The 26304-nt window shown below is 36.0% G+C and overlaps 1 protein-coding gene across 1 annotated transcript; it reads left to right on the forward strand.

Annotated features, from left to right (window-relative positions):
- The first annotated feature begins 14633 nt into the window (after window positions 1-14633).
- On the forward strand, window positions 14634-25996 carry LOC121329508 (MAP3K12-binding inhibitory protein 1-like). The gene is made up of 9 exons (XM_041275097.1): window positions 14634-14784; window positions 16685-16804; window positions 17654-17875; window positions 18396-18492; window positions 20693-20758; window positions 22956-23108; window positions 23558-23655; window positions 25002-25040; window positions 25129-25996. Exons 1-9 carry the CDS (start codon window positions 14641-14643, stop codon window positions 25234-25236), a joined length of 1047 nt encoding a protein of 348 aa, XP_041131031.1. The 5' UTR covers window positions 14634-14640; the 3' UTR covers window positions 25237-25996.
- The last annotated feature ends 308 nt before the right edge of the window (window positions 25997-26304 follow it).

Here is a 26304-nt window from a genome sequence, read left to right on the forward strand (position 1 = left end):
AGGAGGACCTCTCACCATGGCCACCCCCATGGATTATTCCAGACCCCTCTTCGGGGACTGAGACTGAGGGGGGAGGAGTCTGTTGGGGCCATGTGAGCTTTGGTGGGGAGGGTGGGGGGGGGTCTCCCCCCCCCCCCTGTGTTCTTGATTCTGTATTAGGTCACATGAGAGTCGCGGGCGCCCTGTACACTGTATTTTTTTAGAACAGGGTCTCCCCCTCCACCCCTGTGTTATTTTGTGTTTGTATTATGATTTTATTATTTGTTTATATAGAAGTCGCAAAGCTGTGTATTTGTTATTATGTTTATATGAAGACGTGGCCATGTTTTTGTTTTGTTATTGTTTTGTTTTTAATTTGAAACGTGTTCTGACAGAGGTGAGGGAGTAACTCGTCCTCTGCCAGGAATGAATAAAAACCTTCTGCAGAAGGTGGCCATCTTTCGAATTAATTAAGTGATCAATTTGTTGCTAAATCAGGAGATGGTCATCTGCAGCTCTCTCCCCTGTCCCAGCCTGTCCTATATTTGTATATTTGTGTTCAAGACTTTGTTTTTGTTTGACCTTTTATTTGTGCTCTGTGAGTGTTTATTTTTGTTCAAATATTTTATTTATAATCTTTAATAAAAACAGCACACGCCACGTCTTTTTGCAACTGCAGTACCTGTCTGTTGTTCTTCTGGCATCTGGCCTGATGTCGCCACTCAGCCATTTCCTGACACACCATCCAATAGTATTTATATCACAATTGATATGTATTTTATATTTGCACAACGGTGGTACATCAACAGCTCTATATTCTTCAATTGAACAGTTCACACTGTATGAAACATTAAACGTTACAAGCTTCGAAAAAGAGAAAGAAACATTTTTAAGATGTTTACTACAGTGTTTAATTATCTCCTATTTAAAAAAATAAGACAGAATTCCACATTCCCTTTTACAAAATCGAATCGACCGCCACCCATATTATTTAGTTGTTTGGTTTTACTTTTGTAAAATAACAGGTGTTTCTCCTTTAAAAAAAAAAAAAAAAGAATTTAATTAAAGACTGACGTAAACGCTTTGAAAAACACTGCACAATATTGTACAATTTCCATGCGGTTATTTCCAGATACATTACTGTGTATTTACAGTGCAGCTACACTGAGGTCTATCTATTCTCTAGTGTCACATTTCCAAAGAATAACTGGTGGTGTGTTTTGGTGCTGGTTATGGATTTGTGAAACGTGATACAAGAGGATGAGGAGCTCTTTAACTCAGAATATACAGTCTCAGCGTTCTGGCCTCACATAAAGATCAAACTCCTCCATCATGGGCACTTTAACACTGCTGGCTCAGGGCCCCTTTTCTGTATTATAACATGCTGTGTTTTGGCAGGAAATCAATAAAGGGAAAATCTGTTCTAATCATCCATACATTTACCATCACAATCAACAATCAAAGCCAAGCCTGGGCTCCTTTATCTGCAGGCTCCAGACTCCTAATTTTCTGCTGTGAAAGGCAGAGTAAATTAGAACCCTCGGTTCCTGTTAGCTGTTCTTAATGGGCCTGATTTGTGAGCCATTAAATGAGGTTATGTAAATTGATCCTGAGTAGAACGCGAGCTCACAGGTGACAGGTGCAGCAATTCCAAGGGACAAGACCACAACAAAATTTTGACGTGACTGATAGTCCGGTCAATTAGGGATGGAAGGAATATTTTCTTTATTTACTGCGTGTTTATCCGCACATATGTATTATGGTAAACAAAAAAGCAATCCTCTCAAGGCAATTGCATTTTTACATTACATCTGTTGTTTGATTATTTATTTACCGACAACCTAAGACTCAAAATCTCATGTATGTTTATAAATGTTCAGTGCCTCTAATCAAGTTGAGAGTATATTTCAAGCACACTCTTTGTTGTGTTGTGTTGGGTCAGACATACAAAGAGTGCAAGAGAAAATACACTCTTAACTTGACTAATCCGGGTGCATGCAGTAGTGCTCGTGGTGGGTGATAACAATTTATTTATGGTGACTGGTGTACAGTGTTGATCTGGTTTTGTGCTGGCCCACGGCGACAGCTCCGGATACATGTTAGCCGTCTGGTGGTTTACAAACACAGACAATTACTAACAAACACAAACAAACAAAACACTCATGAATATTCTTAAAACACAGGTTTCTCACTCATTACGGCGATCAGGCTGTCTAATTTCATAATTTACCTTTCCTGTAACCCGAATAACTTCATATGACCCCTGCTATTTAGCACATAATTACAGCAGCATTACCTTGTCTCCAGGTCGAAAGGTTCGAATTAGTGCATTTTTATTGCAGTGCTGCTGTTGTCGGTGCTGAGCCGATTTGAGGCTGTCCTGGGCCAAACGACCTGCAGCTAGGTTTACCCTATACAGTAATTGCCCCTTGATACCGAAGTGTGGATATACTAGCGCCCCAGGACCATCAACATCCTTGCCTTCAACAGACCGGACCTGCTCCCAAGCGTTCACTAGTGACAGGTCATTGTGTTGGCCCCAGACTATGTCCGCGCTTGAGTAGCACATGTCCAGGAATATTGAGAGGGGCCGGGGTAGCATCTGCCCTGGATGGCCCAGTAACCTCTCCCTCTCGGTCACACTGAGTTCCAACTCCCTTTGACTGGCATCTATTACCATTCAAGCACTCTCCTACCAGACCTCAGCCTTGTCTTAGTGATGCTCCCTCCAATTTTGTGATCCTTTTCTCCTTATTCATTTTTCTACAACAGAAAATCGGAGAAAACATTTCAGCTTGAAAAGGAAACGCATCACTAATTCGTTCCCTTTTCTTTGTTTCTCCCACATTTACGTGTGCTACTGAGACTGCCATTATTTGCATTAATTCTTTGAATTTTGGCCAGTCTTTGCCCAGAATAATTAGGAGTGGCAACCTTTCCGCCAAACCTCCTACCAGGTGATGTTGCGGTAGGGACTGGTGCTGTGGAAAATGCCAGCCTTACCCATTCAATGAGCGCAGTGTAGTGCTCCTCTCTCCTTCTCTTCTTTGTGTTCCGTCTGCTATCCAGTGCCTCCAGCAGCAAAGCTAGTGCATTGTGATCCATATCCTGTGTCTGACACCGTGTGTGGCAAAGTGGCTGCTGATTGTGAACAGGTGCAGAGGTGATGCAGTGCAGGAATAATCACAGACAGACAATTGTAATCCGGTTTGGGAAAAAGGAAGTTTATTTTTTCTCTGATTCAGGTGACACTCACCCACTTTTGTACCAAAAAATACTATGGAAAATACTTCTATGTCTCTGTTGGTATCCAGGGCAGTACAGCAATTATAAAAACATAAAAATGCACACTGAATCTTTTCAAGTTCTTTCATACTCTTTTTACTGTGTCCTGAAAATATAACCAGACATAGGTACTGCACAGCACAACAACGATACATACTGAGCTGGGGTGAAGGGTTACTAATAATTGCTTCTGCAGATTACTACATTAAAATATGAAAATGCAATGCTTCCTCCTGTGCCTACTAACAACAGCACTGCCTCTTGTCTACCGTTGACCAAACAAAACCAGCCTGAATGTTCATGGTCTCAGAAGTGCTAAACAGTACTTAGGGTTACTTTCAACTTCCTTCTCAAACTACTTGGTCTGACCAAACATTGACTTCAGTCTAAACTAATATTGAAAGAGCTAAGAGACAGGATGTATTTACTGTATCCACCTATAAGCAAATACATGAATTCCACTGTTACTTTTTTATAAAAAAAAAAAAAAAAAAAATTAAAGGTCCCCTTTGTCTCATTTACTACTTGTACATTTCATCACATATTTGTGTTTTTCTTTCCTTAAAATCTCATACTCCTGTCACAAATCCACAGGCATAGTGGATAAAGAAATTCCAGGTGAATGTAGGACCACTGCTGAGCGTGAAATGGCTGCCATTTTTGCCTGCTGTAGTTACTGTATCTTGCTCTGGCATTGCTTGGAAATTAATGTACAGCTTAGTAAATTGTTATCATGCTTATGATTATGAGTATTTTATTATTTTAGAATGTTTTTTATTTAAACGTTTATAAGATGCTTCCTGTGTAACAATTATACTATCAGATTATTAGAGCAAAATAAACAGCACAGAGCAAGTGGAAACTACAGTGTAACATTTGGTTATCATCATTGTGTAAGGGGTTGGGCTTCCATTGTATACAACTATGTCTGGATTGTGAAGATGCTATTTTTTTTAAAGTGATAAGATAAATGATTTGCATTTTATATTTTAAACATTTGTTTTAATGGAGTTTCATTTTTGGATTTCACTGATTAACATGAGAGCAACAGATTTTTTAAATATGTCAAGAAAGGAAAATGGGTAGTTTTATTAACAATCCATAAGGTTTATGAAATATTGAAATGAAGATTGAGTTACTAGAGCTGAACTAATGTGATTGGTTTGTGTGATGAAGCGCTGTAGATAGGGTGTTCCTGGAACAGTTTTTTAAAACACTGACAGCTTGTGTGTATATGCGTCTGGAGCCATGCATGTACCCAAAGCATTTTATGTAAAATAAAAAGCCAGATTTATCAAACAACATAAAAGCAGAGATTGAGAGAAGTCTACTGTAATGACTTAAAGTTCCCTTTCCAATTTGTTGCATTATTTATGATTATATCAGCTGCTGCTATAGGTCTTGGGGGCACACATTTTCCCACTGGCACGGCTTTAAGGACCACTGTATTAAATGATAGCGAATTGCCCATACATGCATTTTCATACTGCATGCATTCAAATTAGTATGTCTACTCAGCTGTCCACCCTGCACTCTGAGCTCTATGACACTTCAAAAGAAAAGGAAATTTAAAGAGACAACATTTCCCATAAAACAAACAAAAACAGGTGAACAAAGGCATAAGAGTATGGAAAAAAAATTAAGGATGTCGATGAAACAATTATAATGAGATTATCAAAGTTTGGCAAGCAGTTTGCAGCACTGGCCAAAGGTTTTGCATCATCCTATAGAATTAACTTCACAAAGTCGAATGAAACCTGCTGAATAATGTTGTGATAACATATTAAATTAAAAACTTTAGGCCATAGCTGTATTTCAAGCAGCCATTAGTAGCAATAGCAGGCTCTAATAATAATGTTCTAACTAAATCATCCCTCTTCAGCACTGACACAGATCTGATTCAAGTACTCTGTGTTTACAGTTTAAAAGCATAAAGTGTATTACTTCATCAACAGTGTTCTGACACTGCGGTGTGCTCTGCAACCACAGGGGGCTACATGGGATTCTTCTCCCCTTTGATCTGAGTGCTCAATGCTTTTATTCCTGAAGTTTGTGCATATCATACATCAAACAGTATTTTTTTTTTTATATCTTTAGGGTTAAGTGCTCTCTTGTATTTGAGCAATAAATGATTTTCATTAAGTATTGTTATTGAACATCTACAGGCTGCACTGCAACAATGATTATGGTGACACAGCCTCGGTAATGGACCTGTCTGACTAGCACTGCGACCTGGGGGAGAGCAGCTAAAAAAAATGTAATAGAATTAATAGCTGATTAACACTGTAAAAGGGAGAGCAAAATATCTGATGTTTCCATTAGACAAATAATCTGTTTTGGCACAATGACACAAGTAGTGGTTTAAATTATGTTCCTATCGTACTACAACAATCAAAACAATAATGATAAGTAATAATGTACATGCAGCTGTACATAATAAGACAGTAATTCCTTTGAGGGTCACCGGAAATCCAAGCTGAAATTACTGCCTTATATGTTCAAGGTGTTGTGGGTGTTGGATAAAGATTTTTCATTGTTGCAGCACTTTCTTATCATAAATAAAAATAATTCAAAATAATAATTCTGGGCATCATTTTATTCTGCTGATTTTGTCGGTTGGTTTGCACATTGTTCTAAGGTGAAGTCAGTGAAGACTTTTTTGTTTATTAACTACAGGAGGTTATTATTTTGCAGGAGTTGAGCTGCCACTGTAAAAGCCAATAGTTTACTCAGACATAAGCATTTACTACTACAACTACGATGACTACTACTACTGCTGCTGTTACTAATAACAATAATATACACAAGACATGTAGAAAAAGCAAGTGATGAAGTCAATGTTCAAACCCAGATGTTCCCAACTTGTGCCAAATCCCACACAAATTCTCAAAATGAGGTAAAGTGTATACCCAGAAAAGCCTTATAGGTCAAAACAGGTAGACCCTCTTATTGATTACACACATGTAAAGTGGACAGTCCAATTCTAGAAATTGCATTAAATGCATTATAGTTTTATGAAGAAAAAAGAAGATACAGATTTTTCTGTTCGACCAGTTTGTGTAAAACTGTTTCTTTTCTTTCTTTTTTTTAATAAAATGGGCAGGGTTGATCGGACTTTAGTTGTAAAAGACATTAAAGTCTATTAAAATGGAGGTATAAAAAAGGCAATAATAATTAGCAAGCCTTTCTGTATTTTGTGTAAGAGGCAGTCAATGAAATCTGTAAGGTTATTATACAAAAGTATGAGTGACTGTCTATTTTATTTAATTTATAACCCTGGATTTAACAAGCAATTAACCGGAAGCAGGACAAAGTGGAGATATACATCTATGTACAAGGAGGCTTTGACCTGCACCTTCCTACTGCCTGCCCTTTTAAATCATGCTTTGAAGATCTTGTGTAATTCACTGAAAGGTCTTTCAAAATACGTAAAAGTATGGCTGAAATGCTAGGTACACTAAATGCTGTAATTCTTTCATCTCTGGAGGCCTGGGTTTGAGACCATAGTCAACTTGGCCATCGCAAAACCATGTCATTCAGTACTATTTGAAAGACTCTTGAGAAAAACCCAGGGATTGTACAGGTTAGGATTGATATGTGCTTGCAGAGCATCATGGTAAAGCCTGTATCCTCAGAGCCAGTGCCTTATCTGCCTAGGTAAAAGCACTACCTTTTGGAGTTCAGGGTGAGCCATGCGATCACAGTTCAATCCTACTCGAGTCAAGTCCCTGATCTGAGCTAGGACATGGGGAGACCTCTGTGCTCACACAGGGTTATCAAGGAAAGTAGTCTGTCAGCAGTCTGATGTGTCCAGGCTGGGTCTTGTTTTCTGGGATCAGTAACTTGGTAATCTCCATTGTTTTGAGTATTTTTTTTTCATGATGAGAGGACCTTGCGTTGCCAAAGGTAAATCACCCATAACTTGATACCCTCAATCAACTAAACTATTAGAAACTGAGTCAAGTAGACAAACACTTCAGTGTACTAGTGCTAAAATTCCAATTAAGGGTTTTGAAGTTAGATGAAAAGAGGTGGTGCAACACTGAACCAACAAAAGCAGTCAAAAATGGTCAAAACTAGAACAAAAGTAATTTAGTGATATATCCTGAATACCAGCCATGACTTTTACATATCATCATATAACCTTAAAACTGATCAACATAATAGAGATGAGCTGTTTTCCATCTCATGCATTTTTGATTTGATATTGTTTGAGGTTGTTTGTATTTAAAAAGGTGTCAGGGTGATCATAGTCTGAAATGTAATAAAAGCCATAGTTAAAAGAAAGTCTTTAGCATTCACTATTAACCCCGAAATGATGGAACCCTTGTGCCAAGCACAATTGCTCACAACACTGTCCTATAGTAGTGGTTGACCTTCATTTCCACTGTGAGCGAACCAAAAATTTGATTTATTCTATTATTGCCAACACCGGAAAGTTAGCCAAATAAACATAAAAACAGCAATATACTCATAGCCTGTTGACTGGGGAAGGTTGAAAATCCAGACAGTACCTGTAGAGCCAGGAGTTAGTTGAATTCAGATTTGTGACTGACTAGAAGAAATTGTAACTGGATAAGCTGACTAGCTGGAAAAAAAAAAAAATGCAGCCTCAATTTAGACTTTTTCAACTTAGCTGTGACAATGCAACAAAAAGATAAACAGTGCAACACATATGAATGTACTATGAAGCATTTGAATTATTTAAATAATTTTTTACTTGTGTCCACATACTGACTATCAAGATGTAAATCATTGACCTGAGGTTTTGGCTAGTCTGGTCTTGCTCTGTGATATCTGTGGCACTGTACATAAATGATTGCATTGCACACTAAAACATTGTTATTATATTTGTTTTCATCGGTGTGCTGAAAGAGTGTCTACTATATATTTAAAGTGCACACCAAAATAACCCGAACTGTACATAATTACAGTATGAAAAAAATAACCACACACGGGCTGAGATGTACTGTCTAAAATGGTTGTTAAGCTTTTTAAAATCAATCTAGAGATTACAAACAGTAGATCAACCATTATTGTTTATTATCTATACATCTTTAGCCCCAAACTAATCTCAAAAAGCATATCTTAATCAATATAATAGAGTACATCAGTTTCTCCAGATAACATACTTAAATAAAAGTCTGGTCTGTATTGTGATCCTTGCCTGCAGTGATATCAACTGCTATCAACAGTAGGATACATAAACACAGTATTTCAGGGATATCTTTTGGCGCAAAGTGAAGGTACAGTTACACACGACAAAAGGCTAACTGATAGAATGTTAGCAGAAACTGGGAAGAGGCAGTCACCCTAGCAACCAGTAGCAGCACTCAGTCAGGGTCGTTTAAAATGTTTGCAGAGTTGAAAAAATATGGCAGCAGTTTAGACTTAGCCTGGTGTTTCCCAAATATGAACGGTGGCAGCTCTGGGGTCTAAACACCTGTAACTGTCATGTCTCACTAAACCATACTGAATAGTAGCTGACAAAATCAAAAACCAGGTGGAAACTTCTCACAATGTTCTTGCAACCAGATCAATATAAAATCCACGCTTATCCTTAGGAGTCAGACCACTCTGAGGGAGGCCATCTGAAGATCTAACCCTCTGTGAGAACCAGCTCTCTATTAGATATCCCTTGTTAAAAAGGAAACTTCATCAGAGTTTTCAAGAGCAGTTGTAGTTTCCTCCGGTCAAGGCTCTGCACTATTGCATGGACAAAGTCGCTTCTATGTTACTATCTTGCGGCTAGTGGTGAGGTGGAAGGGAAGCATAGAGAGTATATAGAAACAAACACAAAACTAAAATATTCATCTAAAACTTGAATTAAAACAGCTAAAATATACATAATATGTCAATTGTCTATAAGCAATTTTACTAAAACACAGGAGGTTAAACAGGGAAGCTTGTGATGTTTATAAACAACATTGCAGCCAGAAAAGGGTATGTCTTTTATTCAAAATATTGATAACATTTCATAGGAAACGCCTACAGTATAGAGCTCATTTATTTTTTTTACTTTTAAAGACATTTTATGCGGCACCCGTCCCTCATAAAAGATGGGTGGAAAGTGGTGGAAAGCAGTTGCAAGTGCAAGTCCCTAACTGGCTCATCTGGTAAAGGCAAAACCGTAAAGTGTGCAGGATGAGTCATGCAGTCACGAGGGCTTTATTACCCCTAATAAAGCTTCAGACTGCTTAGTCTAGCCTAGAACAGGAACAGAGTATAGGTGGGAACCCTCTCAGCTGCGTCAGTCTTGCCCCAATCTACAAGCAAATTAAGTTACTTAGGTAGCAATGCTAGAGGTAACTTACGGTGGGGAAAGGAGCAAAATTGCAAGAACACAACCCATCAAAAAATGATGGAAGTGTAAAAATTAAGTGTTTTTTTTTTTTTTGTATGTTGTACATACGCTCTGGAAAAGGGCCATCTTGTCCAAGCTAAATGACTTACTTCAACACCGGAGGTCTTTTTTGTCCACAGATAGAACAGAAAGGGAAATAAGAGAGCCTTTGGATTTCTGCAGGTGGCTGATGTGCACCCCGAGAGAGCTGCCACGATTAGCCTTTATCTTCACAAGTTTACATTAGCCTTTGTCAGAAGACCATCAAAAAATGATGGTCTTTTAGGGCACTGACAGGCTCTAAGACTCCAACAACAGCCAGTGACATCTGCCAAATGTGACTGAGGAGTTCAGCTCTCCATCAGTTAACTATTTTACCAGCCGTTGACACTTAGACAAACCCGAGGAGCCCGACACGGAGAAAGGGTGAGGGCTCTACAATGTTCTCCCATACATTCAGTGTGTGCCTGTGTGCTACCACTGGCTCATATGAGCTTTCTAAAGCCTGAGTTAGTAGAGTGCCTCTGTGGGGGCCCCTGTTCCACTTCGTTTCACTATCTGTATAAGGTTGCATATTCTTACACAAGCACTGTGCATTTCCCTATCTTTATTTTTCAAATGTTTTCTCATTAACCAGTTTTAATTGTCGACCACATTAAGTGCCAGAATAACAAAGCTTGGTAACTTGAGTAAATCTCCCATTAATAAAGCTTTGAAACTAAATAAGCAAGTTTGCAAATATTTACTTCAACAACGCAAATGTGCAACACAGAACAACACATGCTGAAAGACCACAGTGAGGATATTTACTAAAATCCATTTACCAAGTTCAGAAAATCAGGCCCTAAATTAGTATACAAAAAGTAAACACTAACTAATAAAAAATACAGACTGTTGCCAGCACTTAAATGATAGGATATGGGTAATTTACACATAATTGAAACGTGGTAATTATGATCATCCAATAATGTCAATGTAAAGACAAAAATCTTGTATCCATTGTGTGGTTTACACATATGGAGTGGGTAGATATTAACTTGAAAGTAGAAGCTTTTTTTTTTCTTGCTGTCTAAGCAAGTAATGTAATCACTGCTGAAAAAGGCACTCATTTGAGAAAGTCTGAGGTCTGACACCTGCACTGTAGGTTAGCTGACTTGTGTGGGAATGTTCTGTTCTACCTAAAGAAATAATGGAATTAGCTGGAAGCTTGGGAGCATTTCCATTTTTTCCCGGGAGGTTACGAATTAGATGCAGTGTTAAAAAATGACAAGGGTACAAGCACCCCTGCTGAATACCACACAGCAAAACCTATTTGAATTCCTTAAAAAAAAATATTAACTCTAGCATAGTGCATTACAGAGTTCAATTGTAAAGTTTTTCTTCCCTAATTGTTCTTTATTATTACCCTCATCAGCCTCTCTTCGCTATATAAAAAAAAAAAAAACTGAATAGCCAGGGAAAAGTTTCCCACAGTCAACGGCCACAGAAGCACACCATTGTCTTTTCCTTACTCCCTAGTTTGATGGACAACATTTTTATAAATGGGTAGCTAGCCTGTCAATGCTTTCTTCTTGAAAAGGCAAAGGAAGAGAGAACAGATTCTGCCAATATCTGACAAAGCATTGTTAACACACACACACACACACACACACACACACAAAAATCAGGCATTCACACAGACAGCTGCCTCACGGACCTACACAACACAGGTGTCTTTAAGCAACGTACCCATTCATGTCTAAAGGAAAGCTGTGAGGAAAATACCTGGGAAAGGAGCAGTCTATTGAGACCTGCTAAATATCTATCTCCCATAGGATAGGGGAAACAAGGACAGGACAATTGCGGGCACACAAAAAAGCATTGAATTTCTTAACAACCAGGCGGTTGCCAATTAGTTCCCTTTGCCTCTTCATTTCTAGTCGATTTGAGCACTATCAAGGATACTTGGTTACCTTTTTGGAGAAAGAAAATGGCACAGATTATGACATAATGCATGCACAAACCTTCATTTAGATGTGACCCATTATTTAAACTGTAATAGTTATTTTTTGTTACCATGTCTGTTGCAGTTTGGTGTTTATGTCATTTAATCTATTTATAGTCTCATCATCAGTGTACCACACCATCATGATTTACAGTATGAATACATTTTCTATAGAATTGTTTCTATACTGATCTAGATCCTGGGATTTAACATTGTTGTTAAATGCTCATGGGCATGTAAACCCTGGACCAAAAAAAGTTTTTTTTTTTTTTTTTTTTTTCTTCCACATAGCACCGCTCTAATTTCACAAAATGGATAGATTGTGATCATAAATAGATTTTGGCTGTTCCGAAACAAGAACATTTGGGAAAATTCAATGAAAACTATAAAGATAATGAATTGGCATTGAATAAATTCAGAAAAACAAAAGTGGATGCCTGGAGATATATATGCCTACAGTAAATCTCCCATTAACACTGTGCACACACACACACTATGGTGTACATGATATACTTATGTGTTCAGACATGATTTATCGAAGAGCTCTATCGAAGTGACAAGGATGAGATGACAGACTCTGGAAATGATACAAAGTAGACCTAAACAACTAAAATAAAACATTTGAAAGTAATTCAAAAATAACAAGAAAGGCTGATTGAAAGCAATAAGCATGAGAAATTAGTCCATGAGCAGCTTTTAAATGAAACAAAGATAGCTGAAGTTCTGAGGTTATTCATTGCAGACTTTATCTAATACTCCTGTGTCCTTGGTTCTTTTGCACCTTAATCCTGCAGCAACTACATTTTCTAAACTCCACACATGAATATCCTTTATGTCAAAAGCATATTTACAAAAATATGAACAATCTGCAGCAAATTGTTATGGCTTAGACACAAAGGGTCAATTCAATTTATATAGACAAGGCTGAATCCAACGTGTTCTTTAAAACATTAAATCAGAACCACAATGACATTTTCGCAGTGAAATGCACAAAGTTTTTGCCCAATTTTTAATAACTTTAGTAGAGAAATTTTACATTTCTCAATGGTGGAATTTAGATTTGCAGCTGTTTCGATCAAATGTAAAACAAAGTACACAGGGTTAGATGCATCAAGATCTTTACCCTAAAATACACTTTTTTTTTTTTTTTTGTGAAAGGAACAATACAATTGCTTATGTTCAAAACTAGTTACAAACAATGTTGGCACACTGTCTTATAAAATAAGAGTTTTCCTATATATATATATATATTATATATATATATATATATATATATATATATATATATATATATATATATATATATATATATATATATATATATATATATACCATAGCACTGTTCCACAACTGCTTCATAATCTCTTTATCAGGGCTGCAATAAGATCTTCTGTGAACAGTGATTATTTTATTCATTCCCAGAAACAGAATTTCATGGTTTCTTTACAATGAAGACCTCCTCCTGATATAATGTGTCTGCTGTATCAAAAGGGCGAGTTATTAAGAGTTATTAAGAGTTATTAAGCAAAAAGCAAAAGACACTTCGTAGCTTTGGAAAAAGAAAACCCTACTAAAATGAATTGGCAATGCACTTGTTAATCTTGAACTGCAATACTACTAGTGCATTAGAATTATGAAGCCTGCTGTTAGTGTCTTATATGGACAAAAAGTCATAAAGAAAAATGTTTTAGGAGCATATCTAAAATTGGGGCTGGTTTAGTGGTATGTTGTGTTGTGTTGATTTGAGTTCATTTTCCTAAACAGGTCTGCAGTTTTGAAAGAATTTAGCACACAGCCACAGACCAAGTTTCTAGGTGGCAGGTAACCTCACAAACCAAGAATCCAATGGAAATGAATGCCGCCTGTACCCAATGCTTGAAAGGAATAGTTGAAGCACACTATCAGGACTTTGTGAGAAAGCTTGTATTGTCACAGTAATGTCTGGTATATGAATACATAGTTAACGTTAGTGCTCAGTGGTTAAGAACATTTTACAGATTGACTACATTTGTCCAATTGATGTTCCATTCCTCCTCCATTATAGTGTCCATTTTAATATTGGCAATCACAAACAGCACCAAATGTAAAATGTTTCTATAGAAACACCATAAACTGGAATAAAAGCTAAGCAAATCTGGCCCATAATCCCATAGATGATCAAACTCACCACTCATGTTGGTTATCATTGAGGATGCAGAAGAGATAGAATCGTCTTTATTTTGCGGGCTGAAATTAAAAAGGCTCCTCAGGCTACTTAAATAATGTGCAAATTAGCGCGTGTTATTAAGGTAGTGTGAAAAGATTAGCAAGACACATAGTAGCATCAGTTAGTATATTGTTTCGGGTGTCTCATTGTATGGAATTCGTTAATATTAGCTGAATGTTGTTTAACTGCGAGGGATAGAATGAAAACGTGCTCATAATTAATTGAATCAAGCAATGTACATTGCTGCAATGTACTGCCCTGGCTTTTTTTTTTTTTTTTCCGTGCGCATTCTCTGTTAGGATATGTGATTGTCATTGGTTTATTATACTACTACTACTACTACTACTACTACTAATAATAATAATAAATAATAATAATAATAATAATAATAATAATATAATAATAATAATAATAATAATAATAATATCACTGGACGGACATTGTATGGCATCTACAGCGTTGATATTTGTTTGTACAGTAAATCTTCAAACCTATACCCGTATGTACTATATATGCGTGTGTGTGTGTGTGTGTGTGTGTGTGTGTGTGTGTGTGTGTGTGTGTGTGTGTGTGTTACAAAATATTTATCAATGCAATAGTTTCCACCACTTAGGAACTCTTTATTCGTAATTGCATTTCATATAAATGCACTATTCCCCCTTGGCAATTTGGCAAATACACACATAGTATTCTCAAAATCCACTGACTGTACCAATCTGATACCGCCAGTAGTTTTCGACCAATAAGAGCTGACCTCGAGGTTTTCTCATACAAAGGCGACGCGAAAAGGACTCTAACAACGAATCAACTGAAGCGGCGTCCTTCACAGAACGGAAGACTGTCATGGCTGATTCAGTGGAGACTTGCAGAGAGGAGCTGGATAAAAGGAGTGAAAATGCAACAAATATTGATAGTGAAGACAGCAACATAGGTCCAAGAAACGCAGTGTGTGTAATTCTCAACTCACTGATACAGTTTAGTTCAAAGGTTGGTGTGGGGAATTAATACTAAAATATCCGATACCATTGATAGTACACAGATACACATATTGTAAAGTGCTGCACTTGTTTTAATATTTTCACTAATTAAATTGGGATCTGTAAATGTTATGAAAGTATGGGGTGTATAAATCGGCAATAATTTTCAACAAATATGTTGTCGCTAATGCGTCAGAAATTGTAGGTACCGGTATCTGAGATTGTTGACCATAAACCTGCAGGTTGTGTTAGTATGCTGACGTTAAACACGGCATGTGTATTGTGTTTGTTGCACAAAAGACTTAATGTCAAATTGATACACCTAATCAATATCATGCAGTCTCAAGTGGAATTGTATTTACTCACTGCTTACATGTGAGTAAATAGGACAGGGTTGGTACATTACCAAGTACTGTCCTGACAAAACATCCTTATTCCTCTCTATCTGCAATTATTAACTTTTAAACAAACTTCATGAAGATGAACTTGATCATTATGGCATTAATCCCCTGCAGTGTTATTTCAGGAAGGCAAAGCACGTTACAGCTGATTTAATAAACAAAATAAAAAATAACACGTGCTTAGGTCAGAAGAAACCTATTTGTTTATGGTGGAAACGAGGTATGTCAAAATATTGGCTAATTTGCACCAGTACTCAAAAATGTATTTGTAAAAATACGAAGAAAAAAAAAGTTGCATGATATGTACATGAAATCTGAAAAGCAGGCATTGCACGTATTGATTGAGGTTTTCCTTGATTAAAAATAATTCCTTTTCCAAGGGGCATATAGACAGTGTACAACTGAAGTGCAATATCCTCAACAACGTTTACTAGGATAAATTAAACATTTAAAAACGAACAAATACTAGTTGTTATAAATGTAATATAAATCACACATATTTAAAAAAAACTTAGCATCAGTTATTCATTTTAATTGTAAAGCACTTGGGGGGGGGGGGGAAGCCTTATATAAAACATAAACATTTTATTTTGGGAGTAAAAGTAGGTCAAGATTAATTAAAATTGAGACAATTTCTCCTTAATTTCATCAACCACAAATGGAGAAAACACCACCCCAGAATTTGTTCCACTTGAGTTGGAATGACCTGCTCAGTGCAAAAACTTCTCTCTCTACACTCATATTCTAGAACACCACTGATACATGTCTCCAGAAAATAATATTGGATTTGTATCCTTACAATTCATTATGATATTGGCACATGAGTGGGTAAAGCTTGTCTGATTTGATTTAAGTTTATTATGAGTTGCTATGATGACTTTGGTTTAGATCATAGTACAAACCAATACATTATGTTTATGGAAAATGGTTGAGCAAAGTTGGACATTTTGCTCTGGTGCATCATGTGATTTTATTATTATTATTATTATTATTATTATTATTATTATTATTATTATTATTATTATTATTATTTGTATTTTGTTTAGGCAGCTTAACACTACTCAGTACTGCTTACAAACTAAAATTAGACAGTTCCTTTTGATTGTGACCTGGTGCAGCGATTATGTTTTTGTTATTAAAGGTAATCCAGTCTTGAAAATGGATTCTAAACCACTAATAACAGTAACTAACCTGCATTTGTTCTTTACAGAAAGAGGTATCAGATCATAATTTCCCTCACCGTTTTGGTGTGAGAGAGGGACAGTATTGACAAAATATAAATCAATCCATCTTGACAGGCTTTTCACATATTGCATGAGTACATGGGCAATGATTTTCTGGGTTTCTACAAAATCTACATTTTAATAGAAAATTGTATTAAAGTGCTGCTTCAGCTCCGTCTAGAAAACATCACTGCCACTCTGAAGTGCTAAATACTAACCAAACAGTCTGCTATAGCTAAGAACAATAACGATAGTGTAGATGATGGTGCTTATCTCTTTTTTGCAGCTTAATTTAGGAGCTGATGTGCTGAAAATTGATGCCGATCCAAGTAAGCTCCAGAGCCTGTCGACCCTTCAACCAGAAGATTTGTACAGCTCAGTGCAGCAGCACATACTGAATTTGCAGGTATATTTGATGCTATGCTATTTTTGAGGGTAGATGCAGCATTTGCCCTGTGTTTGCTCCACAGTGATTCACAGTTTATACCAGACTGGATTTCTTGCTTTTATTTTTATACCTCCTGTCTAGCTGGGATTATAGGATTAAGTTTTAAACTCCGGGCTACTCCTGTTAATTTATGTGTTTATCTGTTTATCCCCTATCTGGAACTCAATATATGTTTACATCTGTGCGTAGCAAGTTACAAAAAAAAAATCAAATAAAAAAATAACCCAACTGTTTAAAAATCCAATCTAGATTCTGTAATTGTTTCTGTTGAAAAACCAACCACTAGTGGCCTCATTCTACTGGACATGGGAATTGTGTTTGCATTCCAAAATGCACCCAAACTAGTATTATTTTATATTGCACTTTGATTAAACTTGTCCTAAATGCTTTGCTTCTTAATCCACCATCTACATGCAGCCTATCCTGTCATTTTTACAGTAAATAATCTGGATGTCCCAACTCTGTTTCTGATTTTCTGGATCTTTATACAATCACTGGTCTTCAAGTTGCATAGCTCTATGATAGACAAATGTTTAATTAAAAAAAAAAAAAAAGAATACATTTTGAAGCTCAAACAGAAAAGAAGTGTAAATCATGGGTTTGTCTTTATTCAAAAAAAAAAAGTCTTATATTCTGATGGAAAGAGAGAGATACATTCACAACACTGACAATGTGTAACAAAAGCACTACGATTATTCACCCGTCACTGTTTAGTGATCCTTATACTGCATCTGTGATTGTCAGACAGTTTGTGTGTCTGTAGGCTGTGTAAATCCTTCTATATCCCACCTCCTTTTTTTTCTTAAGTCTGTTTCAGAAAAACTCAAGTTTATGGTGAAAGATAACACTGGAACGACATCTCAAGTAAAATCTGCACCAGAACAAACAGATGGCACCAGTGGCAAATTAAACACAGATAAAGGCCTTCCAGATAACTCACAGTTAAATGGTAGGATTAAAGCAGGTCAGGAGGAGTCCAAGCTCCGTATTGATGACCGTATAGTCCAGATCAAGGCTGGAAATTCAGAAGTAAGATATCTGCTGTTGCTTTTCTCTGCTTGGGAATTTTAGACAACATTGAATATGGTAGTTAAACTAGTGAGGCAACTGGTTATGTTTTGTGTTAGTTACAAAACGCAGTAAATTATTTTACAAATGCCATCAATTCCATAGGCAACTCCAAACACAGTAAGGCATGTTTTTCAGAACTTTACAAAAGTAGTTTTAAGTTTCATGCGTGTGAAAGATAGTCCAGATGATTTTATTTATTTGATTTAGAGCTTTAATTTGGGTGAACTGCCTCCTGAACAGGGATCGCATATTTATTCTGTGGAAATAAATCAAAAGAGGTATAATAACAATCCAGAGAAGTTTCTTTGGATAGTGAAAACATGTTAGATTTTCAACAAACTCGATACTTCTGCATGAGGCTATAGGGGGAAACTTTACATTGGAGCTATCTACTAAATACAAGAGTGATTTTCCATTTAGATTAAAAACAAAAAAAAAAACTAAAACAAACATAATATGCTTGAATTTATTTTTACAGATTGATAGAAGGATAGCTGCGTTCATTGAAAGAAAGCAAGGAGAGATCAATGAAAATAATGTCAGAGAATTCTGCAATGTTATAAACTGTAATCAAGGTAAGGATTTTAGTTTGACATTTCTGGAGATTGTCATCTTTGGAATGTTTTTTTTTTTTTTTTTGTCGTCCTTATGTCACAGAAAGAGACGTTGATTTCATTGAGGCAGTTAAATCGCACACAAATTATGGGAAGAAAAAAAAGCCCTTTCTTGAGGAAAAATCTGCTGGAATAAACTGATTCTGTTTGGATTAATAACTATTGCATTTAAGATATTGCTGTAGGATAGCCTAACTGATTTGCGATATATAATTGTCAGAGGTGCTTGTCAAGTTTATTTTAGAAGTTCAGATCTAAAGCAGTAGATATTAAAATGTTGCTTTATCTTTGCTGTATGATGTGTTGTCCATATGGAAGGAATATCTATTTTTTTTTAACATAATCCTGGTTTTGATAATCTGGTAACAACAGAATTGCACCAGAATTGTTGCAAGAGGGTGCTGCAATACAGCAAACATAAGCTACAGCAAAGGTAAAGTAATGTATTTCTTGTAAACACTGCAGGGGGTTCTGTAACCCTTTTAAGAGGATTTGCAGGGATTCATACCCAGGAACTCCTAGTTCTTATATTTTTGCTTTATCTACTAGACCACCCAACTTAAATACTTGCCAATTCCCAGGGTAACACAACCATTAGCTGTGTATTACTGTAAGGGTACAATTAAAACATGTTCTGTTTATTTCAACTTGACTCTGGAAGACTGGCATGAGAAAATGATTCTAAAAAAGAAAGAAAGAAAATGGTGAGGGTCTATAGGGTCATTTCTTCAAGTAATGTCAAAGTTTCCACAAAGCAGGTAGTTTTAAGTCATAAGAGTATGAAAGACTAAGACAGTTCCCTGACTAAACAAAAAAGTTACAAGAAATGCAATTATTTATTTCAGCATTTTTTTTTTTTTTTGCAAAACTCCAAAAATGCTAATTCAAAAGTATTTATACCCTGACAAGGAAAATTTTAATTAATAGCTAGTTGAGACACCTTTACCAATAATAACCTCTTTTAAAAGATTAGGATATTTGTCAGTGAGCTTTTAGCATGATTCTTTAGTGATTTTTGACAATTTTTCAACACAAAAGTGTTTCAGTTCATTCAAATTCCAAGGACTTCTCTTGTGCATTGCTTTTTCAACTCTTACCAAATATTTTCAATCGAATTTAAATTGGGACTTTGACTAGGCCATTCCAGAACCTTGATTTTATTTTCTTTAACCATTCTGAAGATTTTGATATGTACTTTGGATCGTTGTCGTGTTGGAATGTCTAGTTACACTTCAAACCATGTTTTGTAGCGAGGGGTCTCAGCTGATTGGCCAGTATCTTTTGGTATGCAATGGAATCCATTTTACCATGTATTGGAACTAAATTTCCTGTGCCATTAGAGGAAAAACAGTCACATAGAAGGATATTGCCACCTCCTTGCTTGACAGTAGGTATGGTGTTCTTTTCTTTATACGCCTCACCAGACTTTTCCTTGGCTGTGACCATTGAGACCTTCACCATGCAATACTCGACCTATGATTGAAATGGAAACCCCAGTCCCACTTTCAGCCAATTCACTTTGAATATCTTTAGTGAAAGGAGCCTCCTTTCTTCCAGACGAGGGAGCGTTGTGACAGTACCATAAGTCTTGTGCTTCTTGATAATATATACAATAGTTGAAATTGAGGTACTCAAATGCTTGTAAATCTTTTTGTATCCTTCTGCAGCTTCATGACCATAAATAATTTTCTGCCTAAGGTCTTCAGATAGCTCTTTACTTTTTCCCATATTAACTTGGTAATGACAGCAATCATCGAATGCATAACCCTTTTATACTCTACGAATGTTCACCTGCAGTCCAGCATGTTCTTTTTTCTAGAATTAGGTTTTGCATTATCATATTGAAATTTCTAGCACCTTGTAGACAATACTGCCATAGCGTCAAAGGGCATGAATACTTTTGAATTAGCGTTTTTGGAGTTTTGCAAAAAAAAAAAAAAAAAAAAAAAAAAAAAATTGCTGAAATAAATAATTGAAGATTATTATATCTATTTCTTGTCACTTTTTTTCCTCTGCCACAAAAGGAAAACTTTTGCTACAAAAATTATTTGTTTTTGAGAAATTTCTTGAAATTATAACTCTCCCTAACTTTTGACTACAACTGTATACTTCGACAGTTTACAACCGTTTTTTAAATTTTTTTTAAAACTTTTTTTTACAGAAAACAGCTGTGCCAGAACTGATGCTGTGTTCACTCCCTACCCTGGATTCAGAAGCCATGTAAAAGGTATTTTGTCTGATATTTGCTATAATGTGTAGTCCTCACTACGGCATGCAATAATCTTCATTTTTTGCAACAATTAGGGAAATTCAACACAACAGCTTTTTCCATAGAACTAAATAAAGACAATTTTGTAATTCTTTGCCACTGTATTTATTAGATGCAGACAAAATACAATATAGTATTTGATAATACACTTTAGCTATTTGTGCAACTGTTCAACTTTGTTATTATAATCAGGTTCTGTATAATCACAGTAATGTTTGTTTTATTTGGCTGTCATCTTGCATAACAAAGGGTGATCATTTATTTATTTATTTATTTATTTATTTATGTATTTATTTATAAATCGGTATTTTGGTGTCCTTCTTAAATATGCTGCTGTTCCATAAGTTAAATACACAGTATGTGAAATAGATTATTAACCAATGCCCATGTTTTATAAAATATGGAGCTTCATTAATCTAACCAGTCAGATGTAATGTTGTTGAAGCTGACACCCTGGGATCCTTCAAGAAGCTGCTTGATGAGATTTTGGGATCAATAAGCTACTAACAACCAAACGAGCAAGATGGGCCGAATGGCCTTCTCTCGTTTGTAAACTTTCTTATTTTCTTATTTTTCTTATTTTCTTAAATAGTGGAGTAGGCACCTGCCTTCAAGATCTTGTTTTAAGCAATGCCAGGTTTTGTCACAATTGGCTGAGCAGTATGACAACATTTAATTTTTTTTTCTTCTATTTCTTAAAGTTGTGAGACCTATGTAATGGTAGTAGTATATTTGGTAATATCAAAAATGTATTTAATGTTAACATTTAAATACAGTAGAACCTCATTTATCCACTCCCGTTCATCCGCAACTTCAGTTATCTGCGGCTCCCTGATGAGTTTTATCTCTGAAATACAGTACATTATTGCCACACACACACAGGTATAGACACATGCATCAGTCTAAACACTGTGGAGCAAACGCCAAGACAGCAGCAGCAGCACTACAGATGCGAGTGTCTTGGCATGAACAGCAGAAGGATTCTATAAAATTAGTTCTCCTGAGGCAGTTACTTTGTGAAACCCGGCAAACATATTTTACCTCACTGCAACGAAAGACTATGATGGACTTTGTCAAGATTCAAAAGAATGACTTGCAGCAGTGAATTGTTTAAAAAAGCAGTTCTTGAAATGTAAGACAAGGTTAAATTGCACAGCAGAGTTGTTTATTTAGTTTAAAAAAAAATTGAATTTTATTTTTTGTTTGACAACTAGCAGCACTTAGCTACCATTATTTAATATTGGTGCGTGGAATAAATTAGCGATAATACCTTGTGGTATTTGTAGCCGCTACCCACACGACTTCGTTTACAGGAAAATTGTGAGCTCTGATGGGTTGAATAGCTTATTCCTGTCATGAAATGTCTTATCTTGTAGCTCTGTAGCATTTTATTAGTGTGTGTGTGTGTATATGTGTGTGTATATATATATATATATATATATATATATATATATATATATATATATATATATATATATATATATATATATATATATATATATATATATATAAAAAGCTATGGGGTTGGTAACAAAAAGCTATGGGGTTGGAGGTAAGATTTTGCTAGGACTATTACTGTCAAAGTAAACATTTTTAAAACATTATTCTTGCTTTGTAATATATTTTATTGCATATCTCCTGGGCATGCTATTTTTGTTTACATTACTAGTTTCTCTGTTTTATTCATGCATTCTAGTCACATGCAATAACACTTAATTTATCCACTGATTTCACACATCCGTCGACCTATATCTCCCCAAGCTTGCGGATAAACAGAATCTCACTGTAGTATAATTACACTGAATAAACTCAATGGATTTGAAAGAAAATTTAAAAAGTATTGGACACGTGCCTTGACGCCTGATACTGTAGCAGAGTAGTACAATGTCATGGCCTTACAATATACTTCCAGTCTGTATTGACTTATACAATTCTGATACCATTTGTATGTCAGGATTTAAAAATGTTAACCACTGTATTGTGCCTGCGTCTCATACCATTATACCTACCCACAAGGTACAATTTCCCCTACTAGAGAAATGATGCAATGCCATAAGAAAAGTCACTCAGTTGCAATTTCAGAAAGGAGCTAAATTAACATATGCAGCCCTTGGGAGTTTCAGTTTCTGTTTTTAGCAGTTTTGTGCTGTTCCAGTGACCAGAGTCATAAACACATACGGGCCTCAGACCAGACCAGACAGAGGGGGAGAACCTTGTATGAAACCCAGCTCAGTCCCCATAGCCTGTGGGAGTCCAGCTATTGAGGAAAGGCTTCAAAACATCGAAGCTCATTTAAAGTTAACAACAGGTACTTTATGTCTGTCTATATGCTGCCTGCCTGCCTGCCTGCCTCCTGTTTGCCCATCCTGCGAGTTAAGCTTCCTGTCTAGTCCCTCATGTGTGTCAGCTTGTAATCGCCATTGTTTTCACTCTATCACAATCTTGATAGTTCCTTGTGTTGCTCAGATTTTAATCTGCTTGTATTTATTGCTTCCTGGATTGCTTTCTGTCTCCTTGTCAGTTTACATTATTTTTTTTTAACGTTTGTATTGTATCTGTTCAGCTAGTTGTCTCTATCTTTTGACAGTTAATCTGCTGTCAATAAATAATCAACTTTTGTCATACTGGTAAATCCTATAAACTGACTGCAGTCCTCTTTTCAGTATCTCTATTAAATACAGTTCTTATTTTACTTTGTTTTACCAATTTTATTTATTTATTTTTTTTTTTTTTTTTTTTTTTTTTTTTCTGGACCAGGTGGACCAGTCCCTTTAAACATTTATCAGAGGCTTAAAATTCTGGAGGATAGAATTCTGGAGCTAGAAGGACTTTCTCCAGAATATTTTCAGTCTGATGTATGTATTGGTTCTGATTTCATTTATTGAGTTGCTTATTCAGTTAATTAGACATTCTGATATGAATGTGCCACTGTACATTCTGAGAAGAACTCCATATAAAAAATATTAATGTTTAATGTAGCGGGTTCCAGTCGAGAGCAGTAGTGCAGTCTGCCTGCTTCATGTGTAAATGTTTTTGCTTTTTGCCACTAGCTGGGGATGAGAAGTCTAGCATGGGAGGGAGGGGGCTGCTTTCCTGTGAAATGGGGAAGAGATTGGTTGCCCCCTGGTGGGCAACCACAGCATATTGAAAACCTTGGCCGTAGAGCTTTGTAATTCAGTAGTCCAGAGTACTGAAGTTTGCTGGTGTCTGCATTTTTGGCCTTTTGGGACCCTCTTCCTGGGCATTGCACATTGGGGTAAGGGTGGGGTAGCAAACAGACTTGGGGCATTCTTTTGTGGGTAGAAGTTACAGGGTTACAGTTGCACAGAGTTGCTTATATTTCCTCGTGTTCAAGAATTGCTAAGCATTTAAAAGCATAAGACAAATAGCAATAGTATGTGAATAAGGATTTGGATATGCTTGTGGTCAAAACCAACATCTAGGCTGGTAAGTGACTCTATTTAGGCTTGTAGCCAAGGGATAAACCATTATTTCATTCATGTGAAGAGGCCTCTCATTTTGTTTGCTTGGCTGAGAGAGTTAAGTTCGTCTTTAAATAAGCAGCATTTGTTTTGAGCCCATTGAATTAATTTACCTGCTAATGGAGGAAGAAAAACATCTGGAATCTTTGAAGATAACCACGATACAATGCCAAACAAGAACATTCTGTTCTGATTAGCTCATTAGTGAGTAATTAAAAACAAAAACAAAATTTACAGCATCATACATACTTCAGTTTGCTTTCAAATTATTATTTTTAAATAATAGCAGTCTAGTATACCAGGAATGGGAGTTCATGGGATCAGAAGTGATGAAGTAGAACTATCTTTTATTCAGTCTATTAACCTTTTAAGTCTAAATAACTGATCAAGCGTGTGAGTTTAGTGCATGTTATGTATTGGTGTTGATTCTCACCTTGCCCCATCTACATGCATGCCTTCTGTTTCTATTTCAAATCTCCTTTAAAGTTTCTGCATGTGTTTGTACTTGCAAGCATATTATAGGAACACTCCTAGTAGACTTAATTTAGTTAATGTTTCATTGAATGCAGTGCAATAACTTAACCAGCTGCTTATGTCTGCTGAGATTCCAACATTTATTAATTTAGTGATTTATAAATTACTTTCCTGAATCTGTGCTGTCATGTAAGTGGGAGATTTTTGTAAGTCTCTTAATTCATGTTTCTTTTTTAATCCCCCAGAGCTTTTTACATAAAAGGCAGAAGACTCAGCCATCTCAGGTGAGTACACTTTTTGTTTTTTTTCTGCTCACTTTGCAGCCTTCAGAGGTCTGTGTGATTGACTCTAAATTGCTTCTGTATATTCCAGACCTACACCCTGACAGAGCTGGATGGGAAGATTAATGCGCTCAAGGCAACGCTATTGAAGAAAGTAAATGAGTCTCTGCCCATGGAGACTGACGAGCTCCCCTTGTGAAGCCATTTCCAATTTGGAGACTGTAACCTTTTGCAACTTGACTCCCCCACTTAAGCAAAATAATTCAAGACAAATGCACAATAAAAGATTATGATTTTTTTCGACCCACCACATGAACACAATCCTTTTTTTTGTTTTGTTTTGTATACATACATACATGCATGCATATATATGTGTGTGTAATTAATTAGGGCTGTCAAGTGATTAAACTTCAGATTAAAAACATTGATCTCCTCATTTCTTGTTTTTAATCACATATTTAATTGATGCTGTTACTTCATCCATCTGATTTAAGTTTGTTTTATCACTAATATTGCATTTATTATCATCATCCAAAAAACAAGCCAGCATAAGTCCTCTTTTCCTAGTTCTTGAATCTGGACCAGATTCTGGATCTGGTCGATCTTGTGATTTTCAGCCTCTATTTAACATATTTTGACATCTTATTTGTAGGACAGAAAAGCATCATCACCTTCCCTTGCTGTGGGTGTTGATACACACGGTCAGTTCATGTTATTTTCTGAAGGGTAGATTTAGACCTTTGCTCCTCGGCCTCAGGTATACCAACTGGACTACCATATCAACCATCTAGTTTGATTATGCCAGAGATTACATTTATCACATGTGCCTTTTGTGAAAAATTTAATTTTGTGTTTCTTGGTATGGATAAACTAAAGCTTGTTTTTGTTAATGAAAATAGTAGAACTGCAAATATGTGGAGATGTAACAATTATTAAAGCTAGATATGTTACTTATTAAAAATGAGCATATGTAATTACTTGTCTGTTTGTTTTTGCCTTCCTCAAATTATCTTGGCTTATAACCTGGCAGAGAACAGTTCCACACATTTTTTTGTTTTTTACTATTTATATTAGTGTGCTTCTACAAAATGACAGTATAACCGATATGTAACAGTAAAAGAACAGTACTAATTAGAAGGGTTTTTGCTAACAATTTGCACTTAGCTTTAATTTTTAATTGTAAGTTTAGGAACGTAATATGTAAAGCCTATAATATAATTATGTATCTTATCACTGCAGGTACTATTTGCATCCTATTTTAAGCCAG

This window comes from Polyodon spathula, chromosome 17 (genome assembly GCF_017654505.1).
Source record: "Polyodon spathula isolate WHYD16114869_AA chromosome 17, ASM1765450v1, whole genome shotgun sequence".
Lineage (NCBI taxonomy): Eukaryota > Metazoa > Chordata > Actinopteri > Acipenseriformes > Polyodontidae > Polyodon > Polyodon spathula.

Excerpts from the sequence above, each read along its gene's own strand:
- LOC121329508 (XM_041275097.1), top strand. The coding sequence starts at position 14,641 with ATGGCTGATTCAGTGGAGACTTGCAGAGAGGAGCTGGATAAAAGGAGT. Across the intron at positions 14,785-16,684 it reads TGATACAGTTTAGTTCAAAG|CTTAATTTAGGAGCTGATGT; the intron begins GTTGGTGTGGGG and ends TCTTTTTTGCAG. Across the intron at positions 23,109-23,557 it reads TCATTTAAAGTTAACAACAG|GTGGACCAGTCCCTTTAAAC; the intron begins GTACTTTATGTC and ends TTTCTGGACCAG.